The 13,608-nt window shown below is 32.5% G+C and overlaps 1 protein-coding gene across 1 annotated transcript in view; it reads left to right on the plus strand.

Annotated features, from left to right (window-relative positions):
- LOC132700928 (uncharacterized) overlaps positions 1-13,608 on the plus strand; it is a 36,129-nt gene that overhangs the window by 8,771 nt on the left and 13,750 nt on the right. Inside the window, exons 6-18 of the mRNA XM_060668524.1 lie at positions 441-580; positions 633-786; positions 1,828-2,064; positions 4,264-4,461; positions 4,520-4,748; positions 5,519-5,661; positions 7,794-7,978; positions 8,037-8,409; positions 10,273-10,496; positions 10,576-10,676; positions 11,131-11,252; positions 11,318-11,477; positions 12,390-12,784. Coding sequence (XP_060524507.1) covers positions 441-580; positions 633-786; positions 1,828-2,064; positions 4,264-4,461; positions 4,520-4,748; positions 5,519-5,661; positions 7,794-7,978; positions 8,037-8,409; positions 10,273-10,496; positions 10,576-10,676; positions 11,131-11,252; positions 11,318-11,477; positions 12,390-12,784 — 2,661 coding nt within the window. The remainder of the gene's footprint in view (positions 1-440; positions 581-632; positions 787-1,827; positions 2,065-4,263; positions 4,462-4,519; positions 4,749-5,518; positions 5,662-7,793; positions 7,979-8,036; positions 8,410-10,272; positions 10,497-10,575; positions 10,677-11,130; positions 11,253-11,317; positions 11,478-12,389; positions 12,785-13,608) is intronic.

The raw sequence follows: 13,608 nt of genomic DNA on the forward strand, positions 1-13,608 counted from the left end.
TATGTTAAGTTACGTATATTTTATAAACAGATACAAAATTTTATTTTGAGTAATTACATGTTAAGTTTTTAATACTAAATTTCACTACAGTTAGTAATTAACAAAAAATCAATATCATGTAAGTATACTCAAAACCGAGAAACATGCCAAGGGGTCTACGACACAAAATAGATTGGGAACCACTGCGTTAAACTATTGATTCGTTATTATTATACTCTTGCCAACACCTTCTACAACATTTAAAAAGGCTGCTCGTAAATGACTGGGCAGTTGAAGCAGAAGTCTTGCTCAAACGCTACTGAAATCGGTAATAAAAAGGATTGCTAATAAGTTGTGTTAACAGAGCTACCAGGTATATGCATCGATTATGTCAGCAGTATCAGAAAATATTGATATATTGTCGAAACGTTTTCAATCTTTTCATTTTCTTATTCTCACAGGTTTGTCGAATGAAAACTATCGAAACCTTCATGAATGCAAACAACCCGAAAATACGCTTTATAGCATTGTCAGCAACCATCGCAAACGTGGAAGATGTGGCAGATTGGATCAGTGGTTCCTGCACTACACAATACTACAAGTAGGTACTTTCGTCTGTCATCGGTTACTCTCTAAATCGATTTCACTTTTAGGTTTTCCGAAGAAATTCGCCCCGTCAAGCTTAATAAAATCGTGCTAGGATATCCAATTAACTCCCAAGTTTCCAGTTTGTTCAGATTCGATATGTCGTTAAGTTACAAACTCCCTAGTCTTATATTGAAATATTCCGAAGGAAAACCGACCCTGGTAATTCTATTTAATTCTGCTAAAATCAGAAAAGTTTTATCATAATTATTTACTTTCTTTTTATTTCTGGACTATTGGACGCGCGCCATACTCTGTCATTAATTTAGCACGAATTGCACTTTATGTTATGGTGATTTTGTTTCCTTATTTTGTTTTGAGGATTGTAGGCGTAAATAATTTTTACAGGGCCGACGATCTGATTTTTTTCTTCCTCTTCTTGCTTTAACGAAATATTAGATTATTATCTTAAATTATACTTTCAATTAAACAAGTACAACGCTTTCAAAATTAAATTAAGTATCGAATCGGAGAAAATGGTTAGTAGAACCCAAAAATAAAAAAAATACAGTACGTGCAATTTAAAATTCAATAAAAAAATCAAAGTCCAAATTTCTTTAACTTTAAGAGGAGTCTTCATACATGTTTTTTATATTTTTAAAAATTTCGAAATAACTACAATTAGGTATATACCAAGAAAAAAATATATTTCGTTGAAGACATAAAACTTCCTATAGTTGTTTTGGTTAGTTGTCTAAATTCTTGTGGTATGTTAATGGCTAACTGCGAAATAATAAATACTAGTCTGGAATTTGATCATCAAATAAAAAAGTGTCTTATACGTATAAAACGGTTTGTTATAGGTTTAACAAAAAAACAAAATAAAATTGGTAGATTTTATCAGAAAAAAATAGAATTAAGAAAAAATATTCAATAGTGCGTCACTTTGATTTAACATGAAAAGTAGACTAAATTCGCAAGAAAAAATGAATATTTCTAATTTTTGATTTGAATGTATGGTGAAATATACCAAGGACAAATAAAATTTAATAGAACGTGTGAAAACTTTAGCTGAACTTTTACATAAATTTTTGGGGCACTAAACAATAAAGAGAGACAGGCAGATAGTGTAGAACAGATTAAAAAAAGTCCGTGGGGGTATGTTTTTTGATTCAATTAATTTATTGATTAATTTAGACTTGATGATGATGGCGATTTGTCCTTTTTTACACCTGCTTCGAACGATTCCGGGTTTCCTTTCAGATTTTCTGCAATACCCGCAAAAGTGTAGAAATGACGGCCAAACTTCTTGTCGAACAATTGCAAATTCACCTGAGCGAGGTGCAAAAGCAAGCGTTGCTTGAAGTTCTCGCTGAGGTAAATGATCCGAAGCTGCAAAAATGCGCAGTCCACGGAATTGGTTTTCACCACGCCGGATTGATAATGCAAAATCGACGTGCAATTGAAAACGCCTTCAGGGAATGCAAACTGCCCATTTTGGTAAGTCGATGCGAAAGTAACATTTGCAATAAGAGATATGAAAATCGCAAACGTATCCCCCACATTAGCTGGATCTCATTGCTTCGATGTATCAACTCGTTACAATTTCCGATTTAATCAGTGTGTTGTGGCATTTTAGCAAATTTTGATCCTGAGTATAGTTTGGGCATCAAAAATGATAAATAAGAAATATTTAAAAAATTAAGTTATATGCTTGTTTTTTAGTTTTCTACATTATCAAAATTATCAAAAAACTCTGACAAACCTGATTTTGATTTGGTGCAATTTAAAGAAATAGGAATCAAAATACTAAGATGGACTAGACTGAACACTTTAATAAAGTTTTTCTCGAAACACACGATTTCAAGGAAAATCTTCAAATTTATTGTATTATTGTATTTTTAAAAGTTTGTAATAAAATCAACTAACCTTTTGGTTCGAGAATGTTAAAACCATATTAACTTTGACGATTTCTATAAGAGCATTTGAAGATTTTCTTTGAAATAAATTGCTCAAGATAAATTTAAAAGAAACTACTGTATCAAAGTATTCAATCTAGTCCGTGTAAACATTCAGATTCATATTTCCTTAAATTGCGATGTCCCAAAACAGATTAGGTTTATTTTGGTATCCAGTTTTCTGATAGTATTTTTTTGTATTATTCGCTTCCAATACATTTTATATAAAAAGTGGTACACATTTTTCGAATCAGAAGATTTTTTAGTGACGTCGGCAAACGAGGAGATTGAAAAAATATTATCCAAGCTACTGCTTCGTCTTAAACTATGTTGCAAAATTTTGTTTTTATGCTCCTAAGAGCTAAAAGTGTTTCGTGTTTTTCTGGAAATTACTTTATAAGGAGATGTCTGGTTTTCAATGGTCGCTCTTCAATAATGAAATAAAACATTACTTTAAAATTGGGCAAATTCGGAATCATACTATAACACCAATTTTGTTTGTTGAGATATAGGCTGAATTTGATTCACTGTCGACACACCCTCAACTTCAACGAGGAAACCACTCTTCTTCTTCTTCTTTCTCTGCTTATCCATTAATGGATGTTGGCGACTACATTTTCCATAGCTTGTCTATCTGTCTCACGTTCTTCAGGTATTCTCTTTCGTACCAGTCCTCTTCTACCCTTGATCCTGTCCTCAATTAGCAGTTGCAGAAATTGATATTTATGATTGCGCATTATGTGACCCAGTTATGCAGTCTTTCGTTTTTTTACAACGTCTTGGAGTTCGCGATCTTGGTGAATAATCCTGAGAATATCTTCGTTTCTCATTCTGGCTGTCCATGGTATCTTAAGGATTCTGCAGAATATCCAAACCTCAAATGGTTCCAATAAGTTTATGGGTTTTACCCTTAGTGTCCAACCTTCAACGTCGTATAGAAGCACTGACCAAACATAGCAGCCCACAAATCTCAACCGAATGTCGCTACAAGTGAACACTTTTTTGAATTTTAGAAAACCACAACGTCACATTTCTTCGTATAAATTGCGATTTTCCAGTAATACGCCCAAATCTACATGCGTAAGGATAAACGATTAATAATTTAGACATATATAACTGATATTTTAATATTGACCGGAATAATGAGTACTTATAAGGACACCAAAATTTTTTGATTTAACATCTTTACCATGTGAAAACACTAAAATCCAAATTCGGACCACACCTCAAAAGAAAATATATTTCATAGTATATTTTCTACTCCTTAGTCGAAAATACCTAATTATACGCTAATTAGCAGCGCGTAGCCGTGTCTCTTTAATACTTTAGCTCCATTAAACACTGTCGCGAGTCAATTCGAGCGATTAGATGTTTTGCAAAAATAGGACGTTCGTAGGAAAATTACTAGCATACAACACGTTCATAAACTTCTCAGTCACTCGTTAAATTGTCGTGAGTTTGTTTAGGCACGAACGGATAATAGCGGAGCGAGTATTTAATAAAGAAGTTTATAAATGTGTTGCATAGTAATTTTTTTCGTGATAAATGCAGAACACAATCAGAACCGTGAGAGCTGGAAAACGTCAAAACACCATCAGTAATTAAAATTGTACCGGAACCATTAGATCGCTGTGACTCCGTGACTAAAGTGTCGGAAAGACTCGAAGTGCCTCGGGCTGATCGGGTATTTTTGAGACGCGAGAAATTTATAGTTACAACCGAACATTACTTGCAATCGTAGGTAACGACAAGTACCCTCGCGATGGGTGTGAATTTACCAGCACGTCTAGTAATAGTAAAAACGACAAAATCGTATGACGGGAATGGTCGGTACAAAGATTACGACGAGATATCGCTCTTCCAAATGATAGGTAGAGCCGGACGAATTCAGTTCGACACACAGGGCACCGCCATCATATTAACCACGTCGCAGGATAAGGTTGGCGTAAAAAATAATTAAGTGTTTAATAGGTACAATGTGGTAAAAAATATCGCAGGAAAAGTATGAGAAAATGTTGAATTGCGCGCAACCGATAGAATCGCAGCTTCACAAATGCCTCATGGAGCATTTAAATGCCGAGATCGTGTTGAAGACGATTACGGATTTAGATGTGGCAATGAGGTGGCTTTCTTCAACGTTCCTGTACATAAGGGCTAGGAAAAATCCGGAAAAATACAAACTTCCGCGGGGACTGAAGCCCGATCAGATTGACAAAAAGTTGCTAGGTAAGCGTATATATCATAAATTGTTATTTAACTTTCATGGGTTGAAAAGGATAGGGAACCGGATATCTAACGAATTTCAAACAGTCCTGCCTATGCACAAATAATTGTAATTTTTAAAAGTCGTTCCAAATTAGTACAAAGTTCGTAAACACCTTTGCCAAATAAAACTTTTAATCATTTTATTTTATTCTATTTCTACAAATAATCTAATCAAGTAAAAAAAAATCATAAACTAAAATTTTTCAACAGTTCTTTTCGTTCGTATATTGGATGCAAAATTTTACAAAAATCAATGAATGAGATGTTTAGTTGGCCCAACCTATACTAAGAATATAAATCGTTTATGTACATTATGGGATATACAGAGCAAAAGCCATTTACGCGTTTAAAAAAAATAACTTTAATATATTGGTTGTCGATTACAAAACTGCCCATGTTTATAACCGTTTTTGAAGGATCTCAGAATGTAGTGAAAATGAAAAAAAAAGCGCTTGAACCACAGTTATTTTGGTATTTTGGATACATGTTTATTTTTGAACTTTTTAACAAATGTTGAATAGACATTTGATGATGTATAGTATATAGTACACGTATATCGTATATATTTATATTTCTTCTTCTTTCTATTAGTAATACAAATCAAAATGTGTTAACTTCTTTAATATGAGTAATCAACTAGTGCAAAATATTTTTTTGAAACTGATTCAGTCATGGCAATAATTTCATATTATTGCTCTATTTTAATCCACATCTTTTTCTAATACATCTAGAGATATGTCAGGTTGACCTGAACAAACTCTCAAGCGGTGGAATGATTAAAATCATGCAAGGAATAGAAATTACGCCAACCGTCATTGGGGAGATTATGGCAAAATACTATGTGGCGTTTGACACGATGAAGCTCTTCACAAAGGTAAACCGTAAGTTATAAACAAAGTTGTTAAAGATTGGCAAACTTATAGAAAAAGGAAGTTATTTTTCTCAGTTCTCAAAAAAATTCCGAACACAACTTACTACATTTAGGTTGTTGTCTACTAGCCTCAAAATTTGAGGGCCTTATAGCATTGCAATAGTGGGCTCTTTAAAAGTGTCCGCCTGGAATCCTCATCACGGTTTAAAAGAAATATAGCACAAGTAGCAAGCAAAAAATCTTTTTAATATAAATAAAATAAACCATATTAAAAAACTAATAAAGACGTTTTAAAAAAAACTACAAAAGCTTCAAAGTTGTTTTTTTCTATACGTAATTTAATAAAAAAACACTTGCTTTATGATTACCACACACAAGTTTATCGCTTTGACAATTGTTTCGGTACACTGTACCTTCTTCAGAAAGAATCTCTAAACTAACTATCACAGGGTTGATTACAGACTATCCATACAGTAGGTAGAATCTTTATCTAAGGGTTTAAGACGGGAGAATTATTGATGTCGGTTTGATCGTTTAGTAGCAAATTTGTATATTTCAGTTTATGTCTGACCTATGTATATTTTTGGACAAGATCCACATGTTAATTTGTATACTCTCGACTTACATAACTTATGTATTTTCGTTTTATTATTTTTATTTACAGATCCTAATGTCCTATTACATTTAAAAGCAATATTCCGATTTAGCCTTCTAAGTTTTTTAGCTATTTAACATAGTCAAGACAAAAGCAAAAAACTTAACTTATTAGAAACAATAGAAATTAATAAACTGAAATATACAAATTTGCTACTAAACGATCAAACCGACTTAAATAATTCTCCCCTTGTAAACCCTTAGATAAAGATTCTACCTACTGTATGGATAATCTGTAATCAACCCTGTGATTGTTAGTTTAGAGATTCTTTCTGAAGAAGGTACAGTGTACCGAAACAATTGTCAAAGCAATAAACATGTGTGTGGCAAGTATTTATTTTTATTAAATTGCGTATGTAATGGATTATCATCAAGTAACAGTCAACTCAATCAAATCTTTGTTTTTCTCTTTACAATTTTTTAATTTTCGTCAATATTACAATGTAGTTTTTCAACATCTCCATTTACCTATAAAGTTACCCCCACGACAAAACTATTTTTTAAGCAATTGTCAAAGAACTTTTTCGGTTTCCCCTCACTACCTGGACACAGTAAGCATTAAGTTAGTAAGACTTTATTCAAGTTTGAGCCATTTTGTAGATTGACTTTTGGTCTCAGGATTAAAATAAGCAATCCGCGTTTCGTCAGTGGCTATTCTTCGTTGCCAAAAAATTGTCTAAGGGATAGGCGCACATTAATATGACGAATGGTCATTCGCCTATCTTTATTCTGAGAGTCTAAACCGCTTTAAAACTGCTTTTAATCTACTAGATAAACAGTACTTTTCAATACTAATAAAAAATACTTCTTGCAGACGTTGCATAATTTCTAGTGTTTTCATAGCTTCTTTCCACAAAAACGAAGCTAATTTTAGGTTTTGCTGCATTTTTCATGGTTACAAAAACAATATTGCACTAGATAGTTGAATACACATGCAGACACTTTTCTGCAACAAATAACACTGCCTACAAGTTCTGCGTAATTTATAGTAGAATTGCTAGAACATTGAAAATGTCCCTCGTAATTGCACCTACACTTATGGCTGCTGTATAAGCACAGGCTTATATACAAATAATTGCAACTAACAAATGGTTTTAACTTTGCTTGTTTTAGAGTTACTTACAACTTTCGAGACGGCTCTCAAGCACAACCCACTAGGTTAACTTTAATATGTTTACATATCTAGATTCCCCGAAGGATATTGCAGCTCCCACAGTTTGTTATCTTTTAATTCGGTTGTGATGCACTTTTAGAGTTTACAAAGTTGACACATATTTAGATTTACTTAATATAAAATTGTTCGTATAGCAACAGTTAAAGTGAAGAGACCGTCAAAAATACCCAATGGTTTTGAAAAAAAAGAGCTAGTAACAACGAACTAAATTGTGTTTCGAACCTGAAAGATCATGTACAATTAAATTTACCTAACTCCATCTTTCAATATCATTTTATTTAAATTATTAAAATTCACGTATTTTTAGTTAAACGGCAATGAAAACTTAATTCAGGTACTCGGTTTGATTTCTCAGTGTCACGAATTTTCTGAAATATTTTTGAGAGTGAACGATAAAAAAGTATTAAATTTTTTGAATCACAACTCATCCAAAGAGGAAATCCGTTTTCGCCTAAAAGGAAGGATCAAAACTGTAGATATGAAAGTAAATTGGTAAGCGCAAATTTGTTAGTAGGTATTCGAATTTGATTCATTCCTGCACGTGTTTCAGCATAATACAAGCAGTGCTCGGCAATTTAGAAATCAGCGAGCAATCAATAATCAGCGACTCTCACCGGATCATGAGAAACTGCGAGCGTATTGCGAGATGTAATTTTTTTTCTAATGCTCGCCCGAGATTAGAAATCGATTCGATTTATTTTCCAGGTTTAATTGAATATCTGGAGACACGATCAAACGCCTACCAGGCATTGCTTAGCGCCATAATTATGGCGAAATGTTTTCACGCGCAGTTGTGGGAAAACTCTCCCTACGTGTCTAAGCAACTGTCGGGAATCGGTCCGGTAATATCCAGGCAATTATCGAAATCTGAAAAGAACACGTTTCAGAAAATTGCGAATACCAATCCAAGACAACTCGAAATGGTAAGTCACATCGAAGTTAGTTGGACCGAAGTCATTTTAACTTGATAAAAATCCATTTAACACAATTAAATTAGAACAAAAAATTTTCAAAACTCTATCACAAAATAAGATTTGCTTGATCGTTTAATAGTTTGTTTAGACCAAAATTATTTTGAATTTAATAGACAATTTCACTACATACAGAAATTTTCATGGATAATTTGGAACATATCATATCATACATAAACATCCTCTGAGTAAAGGATTATATATATATATATATATATATATATATATATATATATATATATATATATATATATATATATATATATATATATATATATCGAAAATCGAAGAAACTTGTAGATGACTTGTCCAATATCAGAAAATTATAACATTCGTTCAAATTATAGCTCGTTGTTTGCTTGCTAAATTTAATTTTTCATTGCGACGCAAATGTTATCCTCTCGATATTGATATACAATATTCCATATATGATTTTAGTTATTGGTTTTAATTATGAATTATGACATAAACATATATAATCTGCTGCTTAATGTGACAAAACACTGCCAAGCTTGACAGCGTTTTGTCGATGAGTTCTTTTACTTTGTGTCTCTCATTTTTAATTTCGTATCGATAATCCAAATCTACTTAACTTACTGAACTTGCATTTTAGAGGACATCTTATCCCAACAAGTGCGAATAATCGCCAATGAAGTTTCATTATCCAATTTTCACATTTCCCTCGTTTCTCAACAAAATTGAGTGGGGTCGGGTTTGCGCGCTAAAATAACATTAGACGGAAATTGAAATAATTCGTGGCGTTTATAAAGAGTACTTGAGTAAGTCGACGTTAAAGATAAGGCTTCATTTTTTATATATAAAATGTAACGCGTTTCCATTTTGAATTTTCATGCAATATGCAGGATGTTTTTTTAGCTACTGGTGCTATCCTTTCTGTTATGAATTTTTTACATCATGGTATAATTTTGCTCTCCAATTTTTGAAAAATTCTTTTTTAATTCGCTACATGTTTATTAGTTAGTGTTAGTATGCCACATATAAAAGCTGAGCACTAATGCAAACTAACCAAAACGGACGCAGCAATTTATGTTAACTGATATATTTTGTATATTATTCCAAATTTCAAATATTATAAACAAAACTTCGATTATCTGAATACAAAAACTAAAATCTTTTCAATTCTATATTGATTTGCTACTATAATAAGAAATACTAGCACTTAAATGTCAAAGCATGGATCGTATATTAACTACCACCCTGTATATTTGTACTGTAATACACTACCATACTAGAAAAAGGCGACGGTAGCCATTTTGCAATATTCAGTTATCTAGGTCACCGTCTTACAAGAAATTAAGACAATGTAAACAATGAAAGAGAGGGTAAATATGATGAAATGATAAATAAGCGTCTAATTTGAAAGTGTATAATATATATATAATTTTTTTTTAATTATTAAGAATTTTACTCAAAACGAAGAGTAGTCAGAAAGGTGACACCGTTCGCATCTGAAAATAAAAAAAATACCCTGAGTGCCAATACAAAACCACAAAGAAAACAAACTTAATATAACTTAATTTCGCCAGAATACATATAACAGATATCTTGTCACTGCATAAAATCTGGGATTGACTGTATGTTGGTACTAAGGGCAGAAACACACGACAGAAGCTTCGACTTTTAACCAACAACAAAGTAATACTGTTTATATTTATACTGTTAATATTTAACTAAATAAAAATAAAACCGATCAATGAATTATTTGGTACTTTGGTATTTTAGGCAATAATAAAAACCTTAATTATATACTAATTTACAACAGTCATATCTACAATTTCGCTCGTAACATTCCAGATCACTGCGAAAAAACCACCGTTCGGAAATCAAATCATCGATCAAGTACAGCATTTGCCTCGCTACGAAATAAAACTGGAAGTGAGCGATACAAATATCAAGCTGACAATCGCGTTGGCCAATGTTAATGCTTTAAAAGAAAAGTGCTCGGTGAATTTCGAGTCGACGATGACGCTCTTGGTTGGCAATAGTAAAAACGAAATTCTTCTTTACGAAAAATATACGTAAGTAACATTGCGTATTGTGTGAAAATATTGCGGAGTGTCTTTAACAACTTGGTCAAAATGGCGTTCCTTCTTGCAGGCATGAATGTATGATTCATAATCCCGAAGTGATCAGGAATATAGAACTTGAAAAATCGAGTGTTGAATTTGTGGCCGCGGACTTCATAAGCGACGATTGGGGTAAATTTTTAAACTAAATAATTTAAATTGAAATAAATTCGTCAAAGGAAACAAAAAATTCAATCTGAAATTTTTTTTTTAATTTTATTTTTTCAGAGTATTAATATAGTAACAAAGTTTGTAATTAGTCTATTATAATTATTAAATAAATAAAATTAACCAAGTCCATTTCAATAAAAGAAAATCTCGTATGTAGAATGCGCGATTGAACTTTTATTGTTCTCAGAATAATCATTCTATTAATTCCGAGATTAATTCCTGGAATTACACATGAGGTTTAACTTTCCTAAAAATTTCCTATTTCATTGTTCCTGATTATCTTATGTTGACCTGATCATTCCAAAAGCAGATACCTCGTTTTGGTTAGTTCTTTTTTATCTCTCCCATCTTTAAAAGTCTCATTTTTCCCAACGAAATGTCCCTTTGACAATAATACAAGTGGAAACCGTTTCAGTTGGTATCGATTGCAGCGCAAAGTGCGAACTAACTAAAAATAAGCCACCCAAAAATTATCAAGATCCGAATCCAGGGCAGACATTTTTGGACATGTACGCTACAAGACAAAAAGGCAATAACGTGAGCACACAAACCTTTCTGATTGATTATGACCGTCTAACATTTCGCAATACATATCTTCGTAGAACAAAATTACCGCGACCAACTCGAAAAGCAGATCGGTAGAAGAAAACCATTCCGCTAGAAAAAAGAAACCAGTTAAAGAAGCAAACCCGAAAACTCCGACGAATGCTTCGCTAGAAGAAAAACACACCCTTCCAGAGACTAGCGAACCCGCACTGACAGGTATTTTATAGTGATATATTATAATAATGATGTTGATACTAAAAGAACTTCGAGCTTGGAATTTGCAGCAGCTTATATTTCTCTATTTTTTATGTTATTGTCTCTTGTTTAAATTTTTATAAATCAGTCGTTCGAAATTATTGGGTTGCAAGTTTTGTTGATGACTTCTCCTCCTCATTCCATTATCCTTTAGAAAAGAAGCGGTGACACCATTCATATTTGATTCAGCAGTTGATTACATGCTTGCCTATCTTGTGCAATCTTCTCGGCATCATGCAGTCTTATTTTCATTAAGGGTTTTGTTTGGTCTACCCATTTAGTCGGAGATCTGCCTCTTGGGCGTTCACTCTACTACGCCTTCGTTAAAAGTTTAATTAATAGCTCGTTACTATGCGATATGACATTTTGTAAATTTACTCGTACTAGGGGAAAAAGTACTCCGGAAAATAACTCAATAAACCACAAGCCTAGTTAGCTTCTTTGGCAAATAATTGATGAGCAATCAACATTAAACATTTCTACTTGAGACAGCTTTAGTTCTGATTAGTAAATACACTGTAAGAGATAGTTGACGGTCGATCTTGTATTGATACTAGAGCGCTTAAGATTTTTCAAATAAAAGGGAATGTTTGAAACTTCATACAATGTAATCTTAAGTGCAACATCACATGAATGATATTATTAAATGATATAAATTTAGTAGTTCTGGTTTTGAAAAAGGTCCGGTATATACGCCAGAATCAGAGCGTCATTACCTGGCGAGAGCACCGCTCCTGGGGAGAGTTAGTTAGAGAAGTAAAACCGCACATCTCGGAAATATAAATAATCAACAAATATCAATACTAAACGTTATTATTCCGTTAAGTTTTACGCCGAGTGACCCGTTTAATTTTACGCTGACGATTTTTTTAGAAAGTGGCGCCAAGGGAACTAACCGAAATGATAACGTCAATTCTGACTCGGAGGATCTCTTTCCGGAAGGTGAGATGGAAAATTGGGACGAAATTTTCGACAAAGTTTTAAGTGAACAAAACGCTGCCGATGAAACGGAAAAAGACAAATCAAAATGCACGGACGTTGCAAAAATTGATGCTAACGAGAATATACCGGAGACGAAAAAATACAACTTGCAAAATACATTCGAACAATTTTTCGACCCAGATCTGTTGCGACTGTTGTGTGAAAAATATAACTATAAACAATCCGAGAATATATCTGAAGTCGAAGATGTAGCAGAAAATAACAAACCGAAGAAAATTGAAAGCGAAAATGAAAATTCTAAATCCTCGCGTGAAACGGATAACAAAGTAAGTTCGTGACTCTTTTTTATTTTTGTAGAAAATATGAATATTTACTGCAATAATATAAGTAACTCGGTTTTGAATTAGCAATTTTAAAATTTGCATAGTTTTCTAGGCCTGTTTTTGATGTTTAGAATGTTACAAGAGAAGAAATCTGTTATAAAAACACATCACCTTTTGACATATAGCATACACGTGCTGTTTTTTCTTTTTCTTATTCCGACACGAGTTCCGACCACTAATTTCAAGTTTACATTATTAATATCCTAAAATGATATTGAATTATTTATGGTAATTGCATGATTATTTGAATTATTAACCTGTATTTAAAATGAACAAAAAATATACTTTATAGTAAATTAGAAATAAATGTCTAGGAAATTTTATAAGAAAAAAAAATTAAATATTATAAAAACTAAAATCCCTAAGCCTTATATATTACTCGTGATATTAAGCACATTTTGACAAGCACAAACTTTACGACTTGACATGCATTTTCTCTCTATCTTTACTAGGCAACGCAAAAGATTTTCTTGTGCATAATTTTTTGTAATTTGAATAATAATGCAGAAAAAAGTGTGTAGTTATCATACCAAACACCTTCTAATTATACTAAAATATCACACAAATAAGCGCACACGTTTTATATTAGATCCATAGATTGCTTAAGTTGATCACACATAGTAGGCTTTGCCAAATAAATTCGATCTAAATTTTGACGTTAGAAGCGCTTAAAGTGTCAAGTTAGTGGTTAATCTGTGTTATGTAAGTTATTTTGTTTAGCGTATTTAGTTTAAGTTTAGATCGACAAAGAGCAATGCTCGAATTTA

The sequence above is a fragment of the Cylas formicarius genome, unplaced genomic scaffold (genome assembly GCF_029955315.1).
Source record: "Cylas formicarius isolate icCylForm1 unplaced genomic scaffold, icCylForm1.1 PGA_scaffold_4__25_contigs__length_36172078, whole genome shotgun sequence".
NCBI classification, from domain to species: domain Eukaryota; kingdom Metazoa; phylum Arthropoda; class Insecta; order Coleoptera; family Brentidae; genus Cylas; species Cylas formicarius.